The sequence below is a fragment of the Calonectris borealis genome, chromosome 2 (assembly GCF_964195595.1).
Source record: "Calonectris borealis chromosome 2, bCalBor7.hap1.2, whole genome shotgun sequence".
Classification (NCBI taxonomy): domain Eukaryota; kingdom Metazoa; phylum Chordata; class Aves; order Procellariiformes; family Procellariidae; genus Calonectris; species Calonectris borealis.
In genome coordinates, this window is record NC_134313.1 from 68,489,466 (window position 1) to 68,513,357 (window position 23,892).

The window sequence follows — 23,892 nt, forward strand, 5'->3', positions numbered from 1 at the left end:
ACTTTTAAAATGCTCTCTTGACAGGTTTTGGTTATGTAATCATCTGCAAACAAGATACCAGTTATTTTTCTTAGACACTTCAAATCCTTCACTGAGATTACAATGAAGTAATTTGTTAGGTGATACATTAGTTCAGACAGCTAATTTTGATCATAGGCATTTAATACTTCTATGCCGATTGCAATTCATGTTTTCAAAGCTAAGGTATTCATTTAATAACATTGCAAGATTCACAGGTAAGTGACTGTAGACATACAAAGAAAAAAAAAACAAATTCAAAGTACTCACTTAAAATGTCATCTATATTTCCACTATCTAGACTTGTTATTTCACTTCTTGTTGGATTAAAAAGCCAAGACACCTAAAAAGAGAAAGCAAACAAGTAAGGTATGTAATATCTTCAGCAATAAAGTAGTAACATATCCATGATTTTAAATGTTGCAGTTCAAAAGCTGGAGAAGAACAGTAAAATAATTGTAATTCCGTCAATGCATTTCAGATGACAGCAGTACTACAAATACCCAAATAAACACTATTTACAGACATAACATACTTCCAGTTAAAGCAAAATTGGCTCTCTCTTCATGTGATTCTCTATTATGTTGGCAGAAATGTTACAGGTAAATTTTGTACCTTGAAGAATAACTTCTATTCATAAATTCACTCCGAAGAAAGAAATGAACCCCCCATTTTAGCCACCTAACAATCTCTCACAGCCCAGAAGCGCGTAAGCACAGTAGTTTCACCCATTGACAAGTAATTCTTTCTGTCCCTTACAGGGCTTGTCTGGCTAAAAAGTTTCTCGTTAGGTAAAGCTTGCAATTGCCTCCATTTTTATTGCTGTTTTAGAAAATAGTTTCAGTATATCTAACTCAACTAGTTACAGTCTTTTATCTCCTTCTGTATTTTTTCCTCAACACTGCTTCAGTCCCAGCACACGATTGGCATATCAGACTATAAAAACTGAGACACGATGTCAGCCAGATCATTCAATTACAAAGCAACACATGTATTACTCTTAATGCAACTATCACAGCAATACACAGTTTTATGGAAGAGCACTCTCATATTCACTGCAACAGGCCCAGTTCTTTTATCTCAAATTGTGGCGGGGAAAAAGGGGGTAAAGTTGCTGGCTTATCCCAGGTGAGAGAGATATCAGTGAGTTACAACTTATTTTTGCTTTGAGAGAGGTAAGTGTGCAAGTTTTTGAGCCGGACAATACAGATTCTGGTCTGGGACGTGAATGTTTCCAACCTGAGCAACCTGGTCAGAAAGTCAGCACTTCTCTAAGCAGGGCCAGGGCTCGGGCAAGACGCTCTACTGAGATGCCTTCCAGCCTCATTTTCCATGATTCTATGGTTCCATTCATGGTTTCCATGATTCAGCTGACAGAGATGGCAGGAAAGGAGAAGGAAGGTTTTTGGTAGAGCACTGACAGGAACACACAGGTCTAGGAGCCAGGTAGAGACCGGAGATTCCCAGTGATACCTGAAGAATTAGTCCTTGCACTGAGATGCGGTGGCACATGACATACACACTACAACGATCCCGGAGCCTTAGTTTACTCCTTGCAGCTGCAAAGAAAATCTGCCTATGGCTAGAGAGACAGAGCTGACGGCTGCTTTTGCCAAAGACACCAAGGAAAAATTTAGCTGGAAGCATAAAGAGCATCCAAATAATGTCACATAGAGCAGTTAGATACAAGGATCCAGTGATACAAGGATCTCTGTATTTATGGAAGAGCCTGAGACCTATCCTGGACCTATACTAGAACCATGACTACCAAGCAGCAAGTCCCCAGGGCACACTCGTCTTTGACCCTGGTTACAGTTTATCAAAAGACTAATTCAATGTCAAACATCAAGTTTTCTAACATTTGTTGCAAGTGTATATCAAATATTGGCCTCTCAAAAACATTAGCCATACTGGATGCCTGCTTTCATTAAGATTAGCTTCAAAAATTGTGGGAAACTTCTGCAGCGAGACATTGTCACAGCTTGCAAACTATCACTGTAAATTACACGTAGGTGAGATTTGCAGCAATCATTTTCAATTCCTTCTGATTTATGGATCACTAAACGCTTTTCAGTGAAGATACTGATCCTTTAATATTTCCCATATAGAGGTCGCTGGGTAGCATATACACTCCATCTTACACTATAGGCTTGAAAACACACCAGCTGTTGTAATACAAAATATGTACCAGTGCTTCTCACTTGGTAATTGGACAAGATACTTATCTTATATGCAAGTCTAAGATCTGTGGCGGAGTTTGCACAGCCTTCCTGTGGCACTTAAACTGCCCAACACAAATGTCTGAACTGTGGCTTTAAGATGACTGTATAGAAACAAAACTAACGGTTAAGCTGTAAGGTCCATAATCGAAACTAACAGTATAACGACATGGTCTGCCAAAAAATATCTGATTAAGCAAGCTATGCAATGCACAAGTTGTGGCAGGCCAGTATCGAGGAAGTTCCTTTGAAGATGCTGGTGTTGCTGACTGCTGAGCAGCAAGAAGGGATGAGTCGGTCTTTGCAGAGAAGAGCTACATATATGGATCCTGGTCCACATCGGTCAGGTTACCCCCAGATAAATGACAGCTGACAGCAACCACCAGTGCAGATACCTCCCCATCAGCCCCTGGGTGGTGCATGGGATGACAACTTCCATGATGTTGCTACGGGGAGGTGCTGGTAGTAGTAGTTACATTTGTAGTAATGGGTCAGTTAAGTGTGTGAATGAGCTGGCACGGTTTTTGTTTGTACGCACATGCTGTTCTCTTGCAAGTGTTAGGTTAGACGTAACTTGGGTACAATTGAAGCAGTAGCTATGATTAACAATAACAGCTGGAATATTGCTCTAGGCAATAAAGGACATTATAACTCAACATTAATTTCGTTGGCTGTCATCTGATCCTACCACAGGTGACTTCGCAAACTCATCTAAGTTCCAAGACTTCAGCTGCCCTGCAAGGTCTCAAGAACCTCTGATTGTACCTTTGAAGACCACAGAGTTACTTATCCTGCTTATAATCTTGGACAATGCTTGTTTACACAGAAAATCCACACAAGCCTCGAGAAAATAGGAACTTTTTAGCTGCTGCACACAGCTCTGTATCAGCATTCATACTCAGAAAGAATTTCCGCAGTAGGTCTTGGTGAAACTATTTCCACAGGAGCTCAGAAGTTTGTATTGTCTCAACATACCGAATGCATTAGATATCCGTTTCTTAAACCCACATGGTTTTTTCTAATACAATTTTACAGCAGCAACACAAATCTTATCTAATAGGATAAATTACACATAAGTTAAACATAACATAGATAAGCATACTATTTGCAATCGGGAAGTAGGCTGTGTTACTCAGCAGATATACTTAAACAGATCAGGAAATGTAGTTGCATTTGTAGATTGCTACAATACACCTTAACTTGCAATGCAAATATTTAACTGCAAAATCAAAGCACAGGGCTTACTAACCAATAAAATCCTCTACTAGACTGTGCTATGTGCAGAAAAAGCAAATTAATACTTCTTTATAGCATGAATAAAATTTTTGATCGCTTTCTTAACTCTTATTGTGGAAAAATGTAGTGCAAACTGCATGTACTGAAACAAAGACCCCAAACGTCTTCATATATTGAAGGTGAAAATGAAATTAAGCCGTATATCCTATTTCCCCTTTATATTAAACAGTGGTGGAAAAAAATTGAGACTAAGAATGTCTTTCCCCAAAAGTTGCAGAAAACCTGAGATAATTGAAATACTTTTTGCATTAGAAGTATGAAAAATTCTATTTTGTCAAAATATATCATAAACACGTTCTTAAATATTTTATACTGACTAAATAATTGCGGGTGCCAAAACCCTCATAATAAGTAGATAGACTCAGGGGAAAAAAAGCATTCCTTTAAGAAATGTCAATAAATATGCAAGACTCACTTCAGCTGAAGTTTGCATAAAGGTATAGTGCTGTAAGGAAGAAAACACATCCTTTTGACCCAGTAATCTTCCTGAGATGCAAGAGGGTTTATGATATTACTAGTATTAATATTTAACATGAAGGAATATAAATTCTTATTTAAATTGCTAAGAAGCTACACTGTTTTGAGAATATTTTCTGACCTTTGATGAGGCCTGTGCTTGATGCCCATGGGCGGAAAACAAGACATTTTTGAGGAAATCATTTTTGAATGTCAGCTGCACACTGAAACAGGTATCGAACATATGTTCTGAAAAACATACTGGCTAAAAAAAAAGTCTTCAGAATCTTTTACTTTTAACTGCAAACTTTGCATTCCACTGACCTACATCACCTACATCAGAAGGACACATGGATGACTGTTCACATTTGTAACTGGGTAAAAAAACACAACTCCAACTGACCTCACAAGATAGCTACAAACTCACTGAAGAAAGCATCTTGCAAAAATAATTCAAAAGGAAAATTGGCTATGTAAGTAACCTGAAAACAACTCAGGTCGCTGCCTTTATTTTGGATAAAATTGGCTATGTTTTTGTATTTGTACTTTTTTAAATGCTTAAACTACTAAAATCTGAAAGTAAAACTAAGTAGTTATGAAAGAAAATGATTTCCAAAAAATAAAGGTATAGTAGAATATTAAAATATTAAATACTTGAGTGTGAAACTGCACAAGTTAGATAAGTGTGTTTATAATCTACTCACAATTGTTTAACATGATAGAAAAATGACAAAACAAACTATAGACTAAACCAAATGAATGCAGAAAGCTTGTATACACTTACAGAATGCATTGCTGAGGGGAAAAAAGTCAGGAATTGAACAATGCACTCTCAAAGATAAAATTTAGCTCATATGGGGGGAGGGAGGAGGAGGAGGAGATGGCACATGTATTTTTACTCTTCTGGTCCTCAGAAACACTGTCAAATAAAGCAGGAATATATCAGTTCAGGTTCCTGGAAGTTTCTGAAGATAACACTGCTCATGTTTTTACTGGGAAGTTTAATTTTAATTAGTACAGAAATCCTAGTATTTCTGAGCCAGTTTTGATCCTCACTTGAAATTAGCAAGTGACTTAGCCACTTCTGCCAGGAGCCAGTACTAGTTGCTTTTGAGGAGTAACTACAAATTAGCTGACATTTATTCTGATTTTTTTCTAATGGAAGATCTCGAAGCACTGCCAAAAAGACAACATTATCCTCCTCTGCCACATGGCACAAGGCTACGCAACCAGCCTTACACAAAACAAAATGCCTGGACAAAACCTGTTTCATTCACTCCAACGGCAGACCTCTGCCAGGCTTCATATCCCTTTTCCAAAGAGGAAATAAAAGCGCACCCAGTTTCAACTCATCTTCTGCTGACAGTGTTGCTGTTCAATAGCCACTTCACATATTAATGAAGCCCACCACTTATTCAGGAGATTTAGGTAAACCTTTTACCAACATTTCACTCTTACCAGTTAGTGCTGTTAGCTCTTTAATTGCTAACTGGACAGTAGAAACAGGCCTATAGGTTTAGCGATATTTCCTTCCCAAGTTTCTCATACTTCACACACCATTTTCTTGCAGAAGAGTTTAACAGTTTAACTACACAATCTTAAAACTACACGAAAAGGGGAAAAAAACAGGTCTGTTGCATTTTAGTTCTTTACTTCTTTATTTTTGAATTCAGATAATGGAACAGAGGTCCCCATTTCCAGAGCAAACTATCTGAAGAATATAGGAAATCTATTCTTGGAGCATTATGATTTCTAATTAGTACTACACCTGCAAGGCAATCAACAAGAACAGCCTTCATTTTCACATGCTAAACTTGCCATTTACCTTTTCCTCCTGCTGGGAAATCCTAAAGGCACACAACTAACCCATCTTTCTCCTCTACCACAAAATCATTTTACGTTTGGCAACCAGCTCTAGCCTGCATCTAATCTAGATTGACATGTCGAAGTTACTACCTGAAGTCCTAGCCCCACGGGACTCTGCGGCTGACTTTCAGTCCCCGAGTACCTTTTTCTTTATGCATGCCGCTAATCTGCTGCTGCTCTGAGGACTGCATTAAACTCCCGGACAACAGGAAGCAGGCAGGTTTACAGCCTGCTGTAGGATGATACAAATTGAAAGCAATCCCAGGAGACAGCAACGCCAAAGCTGACAGACATTGTAAGAGCCCCTGAAGTTTGGCTTCAGAACCATCAATCAGGAGCAACTCGCTGGTGGCGTTCCCAGAAGCCCTATAATGAACCATAAAGTTCAGAGCAGAGAGAGATAACAGTAAATAGAGAATGGTGGGGAAAAATAAAAAAAAGAACATTATCCACCCTCTCAGCGAGAGCATTTCAACTCTTAATTGTCACCACTCGATTCCAAACTGTGCCTGAACATTTTCATAATTTAGACTAACTGCTGCCATCCCTATTGATTAAGCAGGATTTTTATTAGTAATATAAGCTACTTCCATTGTAAGACTATGAGACAAAACTATATTAGTTCGAAACACTAACTAATGATCACTTCTGAGCTATATTTAAGTTTTCAGAGCAATTTTTAAATCAGTACCAAAAAATCCTTTTCCTACTATTTTTCTCACAAGAGCCGTATCTTAAATTTAATCAGGGAAATTTAAAACACTCAAAGGAAGCTACTGAAAATAGATTTAAGGATTGCAGTTATTAACTCACATGAGAGATAAAATCTAACTAAACTGAAATACAGATTATATATATAAGAAAAGTGAGCTTATTTCTTTTGCCTTGATAGACAGTTCAATTTTATAATGATTTAGCCAAACAGTGCTGTAACTGCACAGAGCTAGGTAGACAGACCACCATATTAAAAAGAGGTAGCGTGACTTTTCTTCCTCCACATATCTTGTAATCTACTCCCATTTTATGTATCTGACAGGAATACTTGCTGTAGGTACATGTATTATTAGTATTGAAGAACTTTTTGCCAATGAAAACGTTGGAAACAAAAAAACCCATTCACAATTTATAATGGTATCTATGAAGTTCCAAATTATATTGATTTGACACTCTAAATCAGGAAATAAACTCACAGCTTATGGGTCCTACAACTGAACTTAACACACAAGCAAAGGAAATGTAGGATTGTCGTGTATGACTGGGAATGATTCATAGCTGCAGAGATATCTTAGTGGTCTGTTACCACAGCACTGAAGGTCCCCAGAAAAAATGGGTAAGTTAAACTCTCAACAATTTGTGAACTGTTATTAGAAGACACAAGATGTTCATTCAACAAGTCCATTGCAGATATGAAAATTTAACCTCATTATCACAACGTGCAGTTCAATGCATTGCATTTTTCCCATAAAGCTGTTATTAGCAGAACCACGCACCCAAGCACAGTTTTAAAGCTTAAGTCTCTGGGCAGATCTATAACAGATTATTGTCTGTTATAGAAATGTTTAAGTCAGGGCTCAAAAAAACGATATGAGGCCTGACTAAAAAGAGTCGCACAGATAAGACCTGTTAATTTATTTTCAGTTGAACTATTTCTAATTTTCAGTTATTTCTCTTAGCCTGGAAGGAAAAGGATAATCTCCAGACAGGGCCATTACACACTGGTTTCCTTGTCTCAAACACCCACTTAGAGGCAACACAGTCCATATACCTATAAAAGATGGAAATAGGTGCCTGAACAACTATATTATTCATGAATAATGTTTAGAGTGCTCCACATCTTCAGAAATATGAACCTAGCTTAAAGCCTGTTTCACAGCTTTAAAGCCATGAATTCAGCTCCCCAGGAAACTACTGAAAACTCTGAATCTTCAGATATTTTATTTACCACGCTTCTTACTCTTACACAAGAAGCTAGAATTCCCCTGGAAAAAAGGTATAATTTGTACAGCTTTTTAGGAAAAAACCACAACCTCGGGTTTTGATACCTCTTTCTTTTACATGTCTACTGACTGCTCTGATTATCTGGCAACAACACAAGGATTCACTTTCAAGAAGGAGTAAAGCACGTAAAATACAAGTGCCATCTCCAAAATAAGTGGCACAAGTTAAGCAGCTGTTGCTGTATATGAAAGCCAGCACCCTGAAGTTTCTGAACTCGTTAAAGCTGTCATCCAGTAATACAAAATAAAGGGTTGTTTGGTCTTGTCTTGTCAAGACTTTGAAAGGCTAGCAGAGCAGAATAGTGTGCTGCTCCTTTTCACCACGTCAAGGAAAAAGGTCTGTTCTCTATTTTGGCCATTGCTATTACACGTAAAATCCATTACCAAAAATGTTCATCATAGAGAGTTTAAACCTTGGAGAGTGTATACTCATAACACCATTCCTCATGTCACAGATCACATATGTAGCCTTGAAATGCAAATAATTTCTCCATACTCTCCTCTCCGCATTTTAAGATGTCAGAGCCATTTTTGCACTTAAAATATTTTGGAAATTATTTCGATGCAGAGCAATAGAGAAGAAATTGTGAGTCATTTCAAATAAATAGTCAAGTCTAAATAGAAGGCTTATTAGAAACTGTGTTTTGAGAGCCACATGGATCATTACAGAAAGCAACATACTATCCTGTTATTCACTATGATCTACAGTCTTTCCTGTGCCCTCTATTCTAGTCTTTACACACAGGGCTACTACAGAACAAGAAATGAGATTTTTTTTTTTTTTTTAATAACATATATACATATATGTTTTGTTCATTCTTGCACTAGCAATGAAAACGGATATTAAAGTGAAACCAAAACTTTTATGGTATTCTGTGGAAGGAGCGGCCACAAAATTCAGAATCTCTCCTTTAAAGCGTAATCTTGTAGGAAGAAACCGAAAGTAGATGTAGTGTTTTCAGGAGAAAGAGCATTTCCTACGTCATGTGAACGTTCGCTACCTTGGAATAATCTGAAGGATTGAATGTATAAGTGGATAATTGAATTTTCCATACTTGCTGCCAACACACATTGCACTGCTTTAAAAATAACACACAATTTCTATTTTGGTAGATTGTAATACATATTGAGATTATTGTTCAACAAGACAAAAATCAACTTATTTCAAGCGAAATGCTCAATTTTAACATCTACTCGCTTTTAGCTGCTTATCTTTTTATTACCCATATTATTTATTTGCAATACTGAATACCTTTTAACTCCTCTGCTCCAAAACATTGTTATCTATCTCTTTGCGGTATCAAGAAAGGCGGGAACTTTAAGCAAAGACAAGCCTGTTCAAGTTTTACCTTTCAGGCTGGAACTTGCTTTAAAAGTAGGTATGAATTACTGAAACCAACTGCTCAAAAGGAAAAATATGGGCTATCATAAAAACATATAAACTAGCCCTCCATGAGAGAGATACCTGAGAAGCAATTTAGATAAAATAGAAAGTGCAGTCTTGGAGAAATCTGCATTTCACATATTCTTATCAGCAGTTAAAGATGAAGTACCACAGTCCTGTGGCTCCAGAGGTGCAGGATCCACATTGCTTTAAGCTATGCAGCTGAGGCATTGGGTTAAAAGAAAGCAGTAAAAGTGACAATTAGACAAACAAAATACTTAAGTGAAAAATACAGCTGGGGTCATTCTCCTCACCCAATCCACCCAAAGGGAAGCAAAACATACTGGTTTAACTGCCACTCTAAAGACAACATAAGGGAAGACAAGTGGACAAATCAGTCTCTAATAACAATTGTTTCAATTGTACCGTTCGTATCAGTGCTGCTGCCTATTTGTACTTCCAAATAACAAAATCGGTTTGAAAACACAGAAGCACAGCCAGTTTGACTGGGCTCATCCTTATTTGATGCTGAAGGCAATGACAATTAGAACTAAACAACAGAGCAACACTCCCAATGCAGAGCAGCAAATGTACGAATGACAATTAGCAGTTTAAGTTAAATTCTTACCCTCTTCCAGTTTTAGCATTACACGGTCATGCTACGCCTTGCAATCTCAGCCAGGATTAACCCACGCATAAATACGCATGCAACCACCGCCTTTTATTAACCTCAGATCTAGAGCTTTTAGCAATAATACTTCCAATATCACTAAGACCCTCCTTGTGCTACAGATTTTTTTTCTTCCTTCACCATGATTGAGATGCCACATTTCCTCAGATTACCTCCTAATATTTCAGCAGGAGGTTAAGGTTTTGTGCAACTATCAAAAGACAACTACAGTACTTTGTGACACAGCTGTCTGTAGCATACGAAGCATTTGTCCATACATTTAAACCATTTGAGATTCAGTCCTGCTGCTCCTCCCCCTTTTTCTGAGGAATCAAAATGAGGAAGAACACCTTAGAATTTCAAAATTATAAACTTTCTAAAATACAATGGGGTTTTGTTGCCTCAGCTTCCCATTCCCTTAACATGAGAACTCTGAACTTTAAATAAATCTATTTAAAACATCATCTAAATTTATATTACTTTGATTATTTTCTTTTCTTCATTCCAGGCAAATTTGTGATGCACACTCCACAAACTTCCATTCTACACTTGCAAACTACCAATCATAGTATAGTACAGCTCCCTGGCAATCCATTAGCTTGTCTCTAACAAATGCTTTGCCTCAATTTTTAGGTTAGTATTTATTATTTGCTACCTTAAAATGACATATGAGAAGGTAAGGGATAAGATCTTTCCAAATAAGCAGTAATAGAACTACTACTCCACAGCTGCATTCTAATTGACATGTTGGCATTCATTGGAAAAACCTCCCAATTTAAATGAGGTGTGGGGGGGGAAGATACAATTAATCCACTGGCTATCTTTTACAGAAGAACACTGATTAAAACAATGCTGCCTGGATCTGAAAAGAAAAATTCACCTTTGGGACCACAGCTGCATGTAGCTTGAAGAATGAGTGGCTAATTTCAGACTGTGTAAGAGCTACTTTCTTTCTACCCTGAACAGCTGCTAAGGGCCTGCACATATGCAGTCAATTTATCCTGGATAACTCTGGACAGCAGAAGAGTAAATAATGCAGAGGACAGGACACATGCCACAGATATTTTGAAATGCACAAAAGAACATGATACAGAGATACCCCATTGCTGGTTTACCTCCCTCAAGGAATATTAACCCTGCCAGCTTCAGGCTGACTCCCACAAAAATATTCAAGCAAGTATTCCAGACTGGTCCTAAAAATAATATTAACACATTCACATGGTGCAGTGCTTGAACTGGTAGCAAGTATCAGACACACTGGCTCTGCAGTTAACCAGCTCCATGTAGCGAGCTTACTGTTCTCAACATAGAGGACCGCTGCAACCAAAATTGTTACCAAAATCCTCAGCAAGGTATCACAGCTGTGTATTGGCTTATTTTAAAATAACATTTAATAGCTATGTAACACTAATATGTACACATTTGCACTGGTTTAGCAAATTCTGCTGGCCTATGTTGACAGAAAAAATACTAAAGAAAAAAAAAAGGAAAAAGGCCTCTCCCCCCTGCAATGATACCTTCTTAACCAAAGCAGTTTTAAATGTCATTCAAAGGTAATTCTTGAGGCCCATACCCTCGCTGAGCTCCCTTCACTAATTAACAGATCATTAGTAGGAAAGAACCCCTAACTGTTCACCCCCTGCACCACATACTGTCTTAATTACCTTTGTGAAGCAACCAATTTATCTTTCAGTCATTCTGTCCAAAATCCCAAGTGAATTGACTCAACAGGGAGAAGAAAGAAAAAAAAAGGATTTTAATACACACATTTATGAAAATCTGTAATTTTTATGACTGGCAAAGAATTGTTTCCAGCAAGATTTAAGAAAGGGGATTTCAATAAACTGTAAGAGACAGAAGCGATAGGCAGTGATAAAGGAACAAAAAGCTCTTCTTGGGATTACAAATATGGATACATCATTGAAAAGCTTTCCCTTTGTGAAGCTTTTGAGAAAGTTAATTATATCATCACTTCATAATCACGACAGCTATGAGAAACAGCAAAACACTATCACAGCTGCTGTTTTCTTTTTCGAGACCATTGGAACAGGCACCTATTCCTTGCCTTTCAAAATACTTCCTTGCAGAGTTCCTAATGAAAAAGTTCTCTCCATGTTTATGCCCAATTGCCACATGAATCCACTTGGAGACAAAACATAAGCTTTACTGCCAGTTATCTTGAAAGAGAGATTAGATTGCTTTTCTTCTCCCCACTTCTCTTCACAAATCTATAAAAATAAAAACAAAAAAACCTGACATCCTTACAGACTATTTTTTTTTGGATGCACCTCAATGAAACATACATGGCAACCGGGCAAGAATCACTGATGCCAGGCAAGACAGGAGGCATGCTGGCTGCAAAAAGTATGCCAAGGAATCAGGTCATTTACTATACTCTATTTCTAGGGCTCTACCTTCTGCCCAGGTTCCTGTTTCATGAACACCATTTAGGATACAAAGTTTCAATGATTAAAGAAATTGATGCCATAGAGAAGAATCTTCCTTTGAAACTGAATGCAGCAAACCATATACCTGAAATCTCCCTGTGGGTTACATATGCTTAATTTTGGACCCAAAGTGAAGCAGCTAGGAGACTGCAGCACATAAAATATGGTAACCTACTTCTTCCAGGAAACAAGCCATTGGGATCTCCAGTGTTTCATTTCATTGCCACCGCTGATGAAACTTTCAAATATAGCTCACCAATGACTGGGTCTCACAATAATTCCCACGTATAATCCACTATGATACTTATTTTTTAATAGAAAAATGTACATTGCAGAACCTTGGAAAAAAGTGACAAGAACTGAAGACACTCAGGTCTTAATAACAATTCAGTCCACTCATAGAACACGGCTCTGAAAGCCAAAAGAGCCCACGAGAGCCTGTTGATCTTCAAGGACAACCTCTTCAAAGCACAAAAACAATCCACTCCACCATGCAGAATGACAGAAGACCATGCAGGTATGGCAGAAGACCTACCTGGGTTAACACAGAGTTTCTGGATGAGTTTTTTTAAAAAAAAAAAAAAAAAAAAAGAAAAAGAAAAAGAAAATGAGTACTCAGACGATAGAGGTAAGAAAATATATACTTGGTAGGAGTACAGAAACATTGCTTGAACAGGCAGGATGAAATTAGAAAAGCCCAAGCTCAGCTGGAGTTGAAACTAGAGAAAGATGTTAAGGGTAACACAGAAGATTTCTACAGGTCTGCTGGCAACAAAAGGAAGACTAAGGAAATTGTAGGCCTGCTGCTCAACTAGCAGGGGACATAGTGACAAAGGACATGGAAAAGGCTTAGATACTCAATGTCGTCTTTGTCTGATTTTTCTACTGATGAGGTCTGAGCCTAGCAGTAGAGTACCAGGGAAGAGAAGCATTACCCACACGAGCAGAAGACCAAGTTAGAAAGCTCTTAAGCAAGTTGGACATACATAGAGCCACAGAACCAGACAAAATGCATTTTCCTGGGTCCCCAGGAGGATTATGGAGACAAATTTTCTTTCCAGAAGCCACATCCATCCAGCATGGATTTAGAATAAGTAAATCAATCTGACTGTTTTCTGTAGTGAGGTGATTAACTCTGTAAATGAGGGAAGAATACTGGATATTGTTTGCCTTGACTTTAGCAAGCTTCTAACATAGCATCTCAAAGTATCCTTAGACCTAAATCAGTGATATATGAATTGAATAAGTGAACTATAAAGTGTGTGACACAGCAGCTAGACTGCCGGGCTGAAAGGGCTGTAAGCAAAGATACCATGTCCAACTAGTCTCTAATGGAGATCAATATTGGATGTAAGGTTTCTCTTTACTAAAGACCAGAATGACGGAAAGAGAGTGCCCCCTCAGCAAACTTCCCGAGGATACTGAACTGGGGGAAGTGGCTTATATACTAGAGGGGAGATCTGCTATTTGGAGAGACCTCAATTGGCTGGAGAAATGCCCTGACAGAAACCTCATGAAGTTCAACAAAGGCAAAGTCCTGCATCCCTCCCATATAGGCTGGGAGCCAACCAGACAGAAAACAGCTTTGCAGAAAAGGTCTTGGGGGACAAGTTGAACGGGAGACAGCAGCATGCCCCTTGCAGCAAAGACATCTGCATTCTGGGCTGCATTAGCAAAAGTGTAGCCAGCAGACCAAGGGAAGTGATTCTTCCCTTTCATTTGGCACTTGTGGGACCACATCTGAAGGATTCTGTCCAGCTTTGCAATTGCCTGTACAAGACAGACATTAACATATGGGAATGAAGTCCAGCAAATGGCTACCAAGATGAATAGTGGCTAGAGAACAGGGTATTCAAGAAAAGGCTGAGACAACTGCATTTCTTCAGCCTTAAGAAGAGGAAGCTATTACTGCTGTTACCAACGACCTAGTTGGAGTTTATAGAGGACACAGAGCCAGACTCTTCTCAAAGATGCACAGTGATAGGACAAGAAGAAAGGGACAGAAGCTGCAGCTCCAAACAGATTTTTCAGTTAAAACTTTCAACAAGATTTTGATGAAACACTAAAACAGGTGCCCAGAGAAGTTGTAGAACCTCCATCCTTGGAGATATTCAAATCTCAACTGGGAAAAACCCTGAGCAACCCCATCTAAGTTAGTCTTGCAGGGAGTAAGACCAGAGGTCCCTTCCAATTTAAATCATCAAACTTCCAGTGGCAATCAAAAACCAAAACTCTACATCTTGACTCCATCAGGTAAATACAGCGAGACTCACAATACTCCTGTCCATCTAAACTTTCTTGCTAAAGCCAAACTAATGTAGATCAAGAAACAAAGGGAGGGAAGAAACCCAAAACATTTACTACAATAAAAACAGATGAACAGGAGATTTACTGTGTTTACCAGAAACCTCATGTGCATATACAATTACTTGGGAACCAGTTATTTGCCAAAGGTATGCATAGAGCACCTACATTTAGATGACCATGTATGATGTTCTGTCCTCACTGCTTTCACTATTTCAATCGGTATGTGGTTTAAGATACAGACTACTGCATTTTGCTTAATGCCACTGCAGCCAACAAGATAACATTTATGTTCTACATTTATGTAGCTACACAAAGAGCAGATCTTGTGGATCACAACCAGATTAAAGAAAAGGTGTACGTGCAGGTATGTGAAGGAGCTTCCAGGTTTGGTTCATTCCTAGAAGAGGTTGCAAGTAACAGGTGCCTATCTGGAGGGCACAGTACTGGAACTTTGCACGGTTTTAACAGCATGAATGGCTCTTAGCTGTGAAGGGTGTATTATCAGGGTAGTCAGTTTCTCAGTAGTAGCACACATGAAAAAAGGGAAACTTATGGAACTTTCTTGCAATATACCTTGTCACTTTTTGTAAGGCACTTTTTGTCATCACCAGAGCATAATTCAATATGGACCTACAGCTGGTATGGAGAAATACAGCATCCTGAACTGGCAGTGAAAAAAATTCTGAGTTAGTGTTGAATATAGCAACAGCTTTACAGAATAACCCTTAACAATGTAAAATGAAATACCTGAGAGCCAGTAAATTAAAATAATTAAAGTTAATCATACTTCTAAAATCTCAGTTATGAACATTTTTTTAAAATTAGATTATATGAGCAGTTGACATTACTAACAATTTTGAAAAAGAAAATTACCTATGTTTCTACCAATGGTTAGCATGCTTCTGATGAATGAAGACACATTGGGGAGGAAAGAAGTGCAAAGGCAGAACTCTCAGAAGGAAATTTGATCTCACTTCCTTTCCTAATTCTCTACAATGCACCTGCCCTCCTCTACTTCTCAGGGGAGCTTTCTCCAGCTTAGTTTTGGAAGAAAACGTTGCTTAGGCTCTGGCATCCACACCCTATATTGCTTCTGCTTACATTCCCAGATATTCCTCCTCTAAATCACTGAGAACTCACTCTCAAACAAGGGGTGGAGGGGTGGGCAGGGAAAGGTATTGCTAATGCATCCAAACCCACTGCATTGTTGAAGCACCTATTACTTGAAAATATCTTTAGACTCTCTTGAAGAGCTTTTGAAGAAGCTCTGGTATAAAATTTACACCGTATTTGTATACTTGCTTTTTGCGTGAGAGAACTCCCTCCCTTCAAGCAAACAAAATATCTGGAAACTATACAAGTGAGGCTTAGAACAGAGCCTGCAAGATGAACAATTGGTCCTCCTGAATAACAGCATATAATCCTTAAGTGTTTCAAAAGAAATAGGTTTGATTAAAACACAGGGGATAACTGCTGGGCATGTATAAGAATAACCAGTGGTAATTCTGCTTTCCCAAGAAAGCAGTATGAGGACCAGTCTCTTGCTTAAGAAAGCGGTCCTGCCAAAAAAAACCAAAGCAGATTACGGAGGAGAACAGTAAGGATATCAAAAGAAAATGAAGGAGTGTGTCACCACAGAGTTCCTCACCTGCCAGCAACAGGATCTCTGACATCCTACTGTCAATAACTCATTTATACATTTTCCAGCGTCGTCTGAGTCTTCTGTTTGAAGAACCAGTTCAGTTTCTCCTCTCTTCCCTCCTGAGCACTCCAAACAGGAAACTTGCCCATCACATGGCGTAGCAGGAAGAATGCAATTCTTCTTCATAGCAAGAGCCTAAGCTTCCCTTCCTCCTCCCTGCCCCAACCTAGGGAAAGGTCCTCAGTTAACTACTATTTCACTCTTTAGAGGGCATGACAGGTGATGGACAACTCAGAACTCCCATGCCACTCTTGGAGGGAACCCCTTTCATTGTATACGGCTCAGTGGCCTAAAATCTGCCTGTAACTACAATCTTTGACTAATGCTCAAATTCAGAATATTACATTTTGAGCAGGAATCCCAACTATAAAATTTGTTTGTTAATACATATGCAGAGAGAGGCAAATGCACAGAATTATGCTCTATACATTGTAAAATGTACAGAAAGTTCAACTTCTCTTTGGGCAACTTTACTTACTACAGCATTTAACATTAAGTTAAAAGAAAATTTTCAGTTCGCTTTCACTATTTGGGTACTCGGGGTCATATTAACAAGACACGAAAGGCAGTGGCAGTCAAACAAGAAACAGGAATATTACCCAATGGTATTTTCTCCAGTTAAAAGTTTAATAGGAAATTCAAAAGTTCATTGACTAGTGCCTCTTCTAAGTTACTGTTCCTAACAGCTGCAATTGCATTGCTACATAAGTAGTATTTTGAAAGCTTCACTGAAAATGTAAATCTTTATAGTGTAAGACCAACTGTAACACTAAATATTACCTGCCAATGATAAACTGCATCAACTTATAGGGTAGAGCACACATAGTGGGGCTACTGAATCATAAATGGAACATACACCAGGCTTCCGTAATAACCCTAAGTGAAGAGAAGCTACTACTTATTAGAAAACTAGGTAAGCTTTGAGACTCAGAAAACACTCCAACACTTCACATTCTCAGAATATCAGAGGACAAATACGCTCTTCCAAAGGTGTTGCCAAATATGTTAAGAAGTAGGTGTTCTCAGTTTGTCCACGACACCATTCCAAACAAGTTACAAAGAAAAGGTATAGTAGTGGTGTTTTGAAACGTAATAAACCTCCACAGATCAAAGTGCAAGAATTGGGAAATCCTTTTACAGTTGTTTGAGGGAAAGAAAAAAAAGCAGCAAGAAAAAACCACAGAGAATTTCCCCTTTCATTTCCCTCACTATCAGTTGGTGGTTTCCTCTAGTTATGTCTGTTCCTCAGAGACATTGTGCATGAGCCTCCCAGTGAAGTACTGAGCAATATGGCAAATGTCTTTCATACATATGGCAGAAGCAGCATATGCAACGGAGTGTCTTGTTCTAGAATTTTCTTTATAGGTGAAGTATACAAGTACAGGCAAACATACAGAACGATTGGTTAGAGCAAAGCCAAAGAACCACACCTTGCCTTAGAGGAGAATGTGATGAGCCACTGTCCCGTCAGCATTTATTCCACTGTCTTGGATCTGTCTTAAAGATCTGTCCTACTCACTATTAAGCTATGTACCAACATGGCAGAAACATCTTAATCTATGAGCGCAAGGGGCCACACGACATTACTATGCATCTCTCATTCCAGTCTTGTGATCAGCTGTACACAGTCCTCTACAGCCTGTGCTGTGCACTGCTCGCCCTTCCACTCAGCTCCCAGTATTGCAGAGGCAGGGGTCATGCCAGCGTGTACTTCGCCGGTCTTCTCTCCAGCCCCTGTTTGTCTCCCAGCAGCCCAATACAATGCTAGCACATGAGGTTGAAAAGTTGGAAGGGAAAAGGGTTGTGCTGGGACTGGTAGGTATCCCTGTAATGCTTTGTGCTGCAATTGCCATCCTAGCAACCCAACCTTCAGTGAGACCAGGGAGGAAAATATTAGAGTGAGGCCCAAAGTCCTCTGAAATTTTAGTGATCTCCTACTGCCAAACTTCTTAAAAGAACTTCTTTTGATATTGACATTGTATCTTTTCTATCTTTTGCAGCATTTTAATTCCCCATCTAGAAAAGAAATACGCTTACCCAAAAGTCTAGAAATTTAAATAATTTTTTAAAAATTCATTGCTATTACTAAGCAAGACCAGCTTAGTAAGCTGTTTTCACAACTACATATCATTGTATCCTGTTTTAGGAACCATTGATGTAACACTAATAAGTTCACTTATCCACAAAACACGCCAACTGTCACGCTCAAAGAGTCTCTGCCAGATGGCACATCCTTTGGATGCAGAGCAGAGTGCTCTCCCAAACCTTACCAACCAAGACCACGGTTATGTTGCTCATCTTAAGTATTCATGGCTGTCGGTAACAAGAAAAACAAAGTCACCAGAACTTCAAAGCCAATCTGGTACACCTTACCAGATTCTCTGAATGCCACGAGAAAACAGACATCATACTTTGTCGAAGAGTTTTTCAGCTATTTTAAAGAAAAAGGATCCCTCCCACTCCCAGTCTCCTGAGGACAACTTTTCCAAAACTCTTAACAAATCTACTAAAAGCAATGATCCATTGGCTTGATCCAAGTGTCTAACTCAGCATGTTACAACACTGGGCCACATCTGATATGATGCTGAAGAATTACACAGATAACTTTTTAAAAAAACAACTCTGACCTGTATTCTTCTTGAGGTTTTATGTATACAGTTCTTTTTAAACACATTAGAAATAGGTTTAAGTGACCCATACACAAAGAACAGCAACTAAAACATGGAGAAATTTCAGATCTTAGCCATTTTCTATTTTGTAGTTGGCACACATAGATCTAATTGATGCATATTAAATTTGCATTGATCAACTGTACCATGAAGAAAGAAAAATGCTTTCATTAACTCATGACCACTTTTTCAAACTTGTACTTGCCCATTTAAATGGCATTTTAAAACGGTACACACTCCTTGTTTTTGCTCATTGGAGTCTGTACTTAAAACAATGGTGAAAATCAACCTAGCACAGAAGCAACATTGTTTTAGTGCACATGTATCACTGGAAAATACTAGGTTCTTCACTTTAGTCTCTCATATAGTGAGCTAACACACTATAAATAGTTATCTATATATAAACATTTTAAATGTGTTTTTTCAAATCCTACCAATCACGTACATTTACTAACCCTGAAACTACAGCAAGTTTATAATAATTTAATCAGAGCTTATCCAGGTAGAAGTACACATTTCAAACGGATAACGAGTACTTGTTCTGTTCATTAAGTACTTATCCTCACATTTCTAACTAATTCATTCATTAGTAGCTATATTAATATGTACTTCCCTTTGGATCCCCAAAGCTCTATCTACCTTTGCTTCCAATTATTCCTTCATTTTCTGGCCAATTTTATTCTCCCAAATATTTAAAATAGATTGATTAAACACATTAGTATCTTAAGACCAAATCCTATTAAACTTATTCACACAAGTCCCCTTTAGCTCTGCAAGTCACTTATGCTATGAAAGGCCCAGAATCTGGCCCAATACAATTCTGGAAAAGTAAGAATCACTACATCAGTCTGTTTTTAAAAAAAAAAAAAAGAAGGCAAAATATAACAGAGACAACATATCTCCATGAAACACACACATCAGTGATTGAGTTTCTGTGTATGCAAAGGCAGAAGGCGGCTCAGGTCATGCATGTAATGCCAGCCTAAAAAAAACCGCTGTGGTCTGACAACTAAAGATAAACGGGACGACTGCGCAAGACAGCTCAGGAACTTTTCCCGGCTTCGGCCGCTGAGCTCGGTCAGGGTCACTTGGCTGCAGGCGTGCTCACGGAAAGGGCGCGGGAGTAGCCCCGTCCTCGGTCGGGCACGGGAACCCGCTCCCCTCAGTTTAAGGGCGGCAGCACTGAAAGACGGGCGACAAGCGGGCTCCGGAGAGGGTCCGTTACGGCAGCTCCCTCCCGGCAGCCGCGGCTCCCGCTACCGCCCGAGGGGCTGCACGGCCCTCCCGGCCCGCTCCCTCCCCTCGCTTTCCCTCTTCGGTTCCTGAAGAGGGGAGGCGCGACGCCGGCTTTCTCCGCGAAGGAGCCGGGGCCAGGCCCCACCGCCCGCCAGGCCAATGCCCCGGGCCCGCGGCGGCTCCCGAGCCTCCGCCCGGAGAGCGGTGAGCCCAGGCCCGACCCCGCCCCGCAGCCGGCCCGTTCCGGGTCCGCAGCCTATCAGCCTCGGCCACAACACCGAGCTCCGCCAACCGGGGCCGCTCCCGCAGCCGCCGCTCGCCTCCCTCCCCTCCCCCGTCGAGCAGGTGCCGGCGGAGCGGCGCCGGCCCCGGCCCCCGGCGGGGCGAGGGGTGGCACAGCAGCGGGTCCGGCGGCCGCCTCCCGGCCCGAGGCACGTCGCCGGCGCGCACACGCGGGGCGAATGGGAGGACGCTAGCAACCGGGAGGGAAGAGCCCCGAGGCCCGCCGGCCACCCTCACGCCGCCCAGCCCAGGCCGATGCTCCCCGCGGGGAAGGGAAGGGAAGGGCAGGGGTGTGAGGAGCCGGTCGCTCACCAGGAGAAGGAGGAGGAGGAGGCAGCCAGGGTCAGGCAGGAGCGGGAAGATGGCGGGTCTCATGGTAGATCGGGCGCCCGGGAGGGGGAGAAACGCGGCTCCCACTCTCCGCGGCGGCGGCTTCTCACTTCCCCCGTCGCCAGGAAACACCCGGGCAAGTTCCACCGCGGGGCCCCGCGCTCCCCGCCTCCGCCGCTCACTTCCGGGTTCCCGCGCTGCGCGGGGCACGCCGGGAAGCGTAGTTCCAGCTGCTCCCGCCGCCCGGGGAGGGAACGGGGGGGCAGGAGGCGCAAAGGCGATCCCAGAAGGCACCGGGGCTGCCCGCGCGTGAGCCCCGTCCCCGCCCGGCGGCTGAGGGGTGGGGCCTGGTGGCGGCGCAATGAGGAGGCGGGTGGGGTGGAGGTGAGTTACGGGGCGCAGCTGCAGCGCCGGGGAGGGAGGGAGGGGAGGGGAGGGGAGGGAAGCGGCTGTCACCGCCCGGGCGAGGCAGGGTTAACCCCTTCCGCCTTGGTGGCGGGGGTGTGCCGTGGCACCGCAGCCTCTTCCGCTCTCGATCGGTCCCGGGGGCCCGGGCCGGGGGGTCCCTGCCAGCCCTCCGTGATGGCGGGAAGCGCGCGGCAGCTCCGTGGCTGAGGCGGGTGGCGAGTGGGCTCCGCGGGGCCCGGGCGGGTTGGGGGCAGCCCCGGCGGCAAGTTGTCCACGTTTCGTTTGGCGTCGCCTTGGCCCCTTCAGCCGCCGGGGCTGGGGAAGCGGTTCTGGGCGTAGGGAAGATGGGGGGTATCTGGGCGCTGTGCTCGTCGGGGTCTTCGTTTCCTCGGAGCTGGGGAAGCAACTTTCTGCTTGCGAGGCGGGGGAACGCAGCCTGTGTGAGGGGGCAGAGCGGCTGGCGGGAGGGTTGGGAAATTTCGGCTTGGTAATAGGGTCAAAGTGGAACGTCATCATTCATTCTTATACCCTGACGCTTCAACAGATTTGTGCTTTTTGTCATTTCCTGAGTTCTAAATACTGAAAAGGAAGAACGCCTAAAATGCAGTGCTTCATCCTCTTCCAGTAAAACTTTGGACGTTAGAGTATATATGTGGTTTGAGACCTTGCAGAACTGTCCCAAAAAGATCATGGAAAGCTGCACTTTGCGTTCTTCACATTTCCAGTATGTACGCAAGCGTAAGGAGTGAAACGGGGCATAACGCCATTTAAAAGAAAATCCTTTACATCAGCTTTTTGCAGGTCAAGCCCAATTTGGCTTCAAAGAAAGCCTGACAGGCTCAGACTATGTGTGACCCTGCAAAAATCATTTGGCCTGTCAGTTTCATGAGGTGAAAACACCAATATATATATATACAAATCATGTCTTTTTTTATAGTCTGAAATTGGAACTTAACTTTTATCAATTCTGCTATGGCTACCTTAAGAACCTGTGCTCCTCAATCTGTAGAATGAATGTCTCCTGAATTAGTTCACAATTGAAAAATACCTTCATATTTTTTCATAGCAGCTCATTCTTCATGTGGAAACTGTATCAGTAAAATTTGATAGAGTGATCTTGTTTAAATTTTAACAACTTCGTGTTTTGCTCAATAGAAAAATGACGTAATTCTAATTATCTGTGTAATGCAAAGTAGACTTATCATAGTTTGGTATGAAATTTCACATACCTTGAAGAGCTCTTGGTGTCCATAGGACTGTCCCTTCGATTCAGGTGACTCGACAAGGCTAATCTTTTTCTACATGTTAGCTTAAAGAAGAAAAAGTGAATTATTCATTTGATTCCAGTAGTACAATGCATATTACAGATAATGTAAATTATGTAACTTTTTATAAGCAGATCTTGTAGTTATTTTTTTATTTTTATTGTTTTTCTTCCCTTACAAATAAATGCCTCATTTTTTGTTAGTGAGGATCTTTATTAAACAAGTCCTCCAGATACCAATTCGTCTGTTTGTCATATACATGAGAGAAATATCTGAGGAGAGTTACATATCTTCCTTTTATAGTTCCTGGTAATATTTTACAATTTATCTGATGCAGAATTAACTCTTTCAATGGAGTTATGATACTGTACTGAGAATTGCTGTAGAGATAATTGGGTGCTTTTCTCACCTGGATGATTACTGACACTTTATGCAGATGTGGCTCTTGTTTTCGTCTGGAAATTATGAACATCTTTCATTATTAATTCTCTTCTGTATGCAGTCAGTTTTATATAATTGCTGATGTAATTGGGGTGCTTCTGGTGCTTTACTAAGTTCTCCAGTATTTGCTGAATTTTACACTGCTGCCCCTGGATGTTTTATATTATAGTTTATTTGTTTGTGGAAGGGTAAAATGTAAAGAAAATGGGGGAAAAAACCGTCAGTAATAACTTTGGGGAGTAAAACTAGTATCTCAAAATTCCAACAAGTGTAAAATTCCAATGCTGCATATAGGTCCACTTAATAATGTAGAGAGTCCTGATGTATTCTCTGTATCCAAAGGAAGCTTTTGAGGAAAAGGTGGAGGCAAGTTAAAAACAAGCTGTAGTCTTGTATGCCAGGTGCATGTTAAACTATGTAGCACATGATCCATCTCGGCAGCCTTTTCCCTTCTCTTTCTTTCCTCTTGTTCAGATTGCAGTTGAGTATTGTTGTTTCCTTCATATAGCAGACAAGTTTATATAGCTGTAGGAATAACCAAGGAGAAAAAAAGTAATGGTTAAGTAGGGGGAGGCACTGCGACTACTTGTAACTGACGCTCAGTTTCATGTTGTCCTTTTGGTTTCTTCAGATTTGCCTGAATCAGAAATGCCTCATCTGGTTTTATCCAGTATAATGTAGAGAAGATAACAAAAAGCATAAACCATACTGCTAGGCTGCGAGGAAAAGTTTAGCTTTAAATTATGTTTTTAAGGCAAAAAAAGCAGTTTTGTTGGAGGAGGAGAGGATACTTGGGAAGCAGAGAATGGTGCAAGTATTTTGAAAGATGTGAATATTTTTTATCCTCCTTAAAAGGAAACAATTATTTTAGCTAGCACTAGGAATGTTTGAAGGGTTAT

The 23,892-nt window shown here is 40.7% G+C and overlaps 2 protein-coding genes and 1 long non-coding RNA gene across 7 annotated transcripts in view; 1 reads left to right on the top strand and 2 right to left on the bottom strand.

Annotated features, from left to right (window-relative positions):
• Window positions 1-21,151, bottom strand: part of ERP44 (endoplasmic reticulum protein 44) — a 52,084-nt gene extending 30,933 nt beyond the window's left edge. For 2 of the 3 annotated variants that reach the window (XR_012672410.1, XR_012672409.1), the window contains exons 1-2: window positions 20,862-21,151; window positions 289-361 (exon numbers count right to left, since the gene is read on the bottom strand). Coding sequence is in view for 1 of the 3 variants with exons in the window: in XM_075142253.1 (XP_074998354.1) it covers window positions 289-361; window positions 20,862-20,924 (136 nt within the window). In the remaining 2 variants the exon portion in view is untranslated. The remainder of the gene's footprint in view (window positions 1-288; window positions 362-20,861) is intronic. The other variant, XM_075142253.1, reaches the window with a different exon arrangement.
• The window catches only part of LOC142078936 (uncharacterized), a 389,734-nt gene that overhangs the window by 355,660 nt on the left and 10,182 nt on the right, over window positions 1-23,892 (bottom strand). The gene's annotated exons all lie outside the window — the stretch shown is intronic.
• INVS (inversin) overlaps window positions 21,133-23,892 on the top strand; it is a 103,738-nt gene continuing 100,978 nt past the window's right edge. For 2 of the 3 annotated variants that reach the window (XM_075142240.1, XM_075142245.1), the window contains exon 1: window positions 21,133-21,263. The gene's annotated coding sequence lies outside the window, so the exon portion shown is untranslated. Of the gene's footprint in view, window positions 21,264-21,831; window positions 22,012-23,892 lie in introns of all 3 variants that reach the window. The other variant, XM_075142242.1, reaches the window with a different exon arrangement.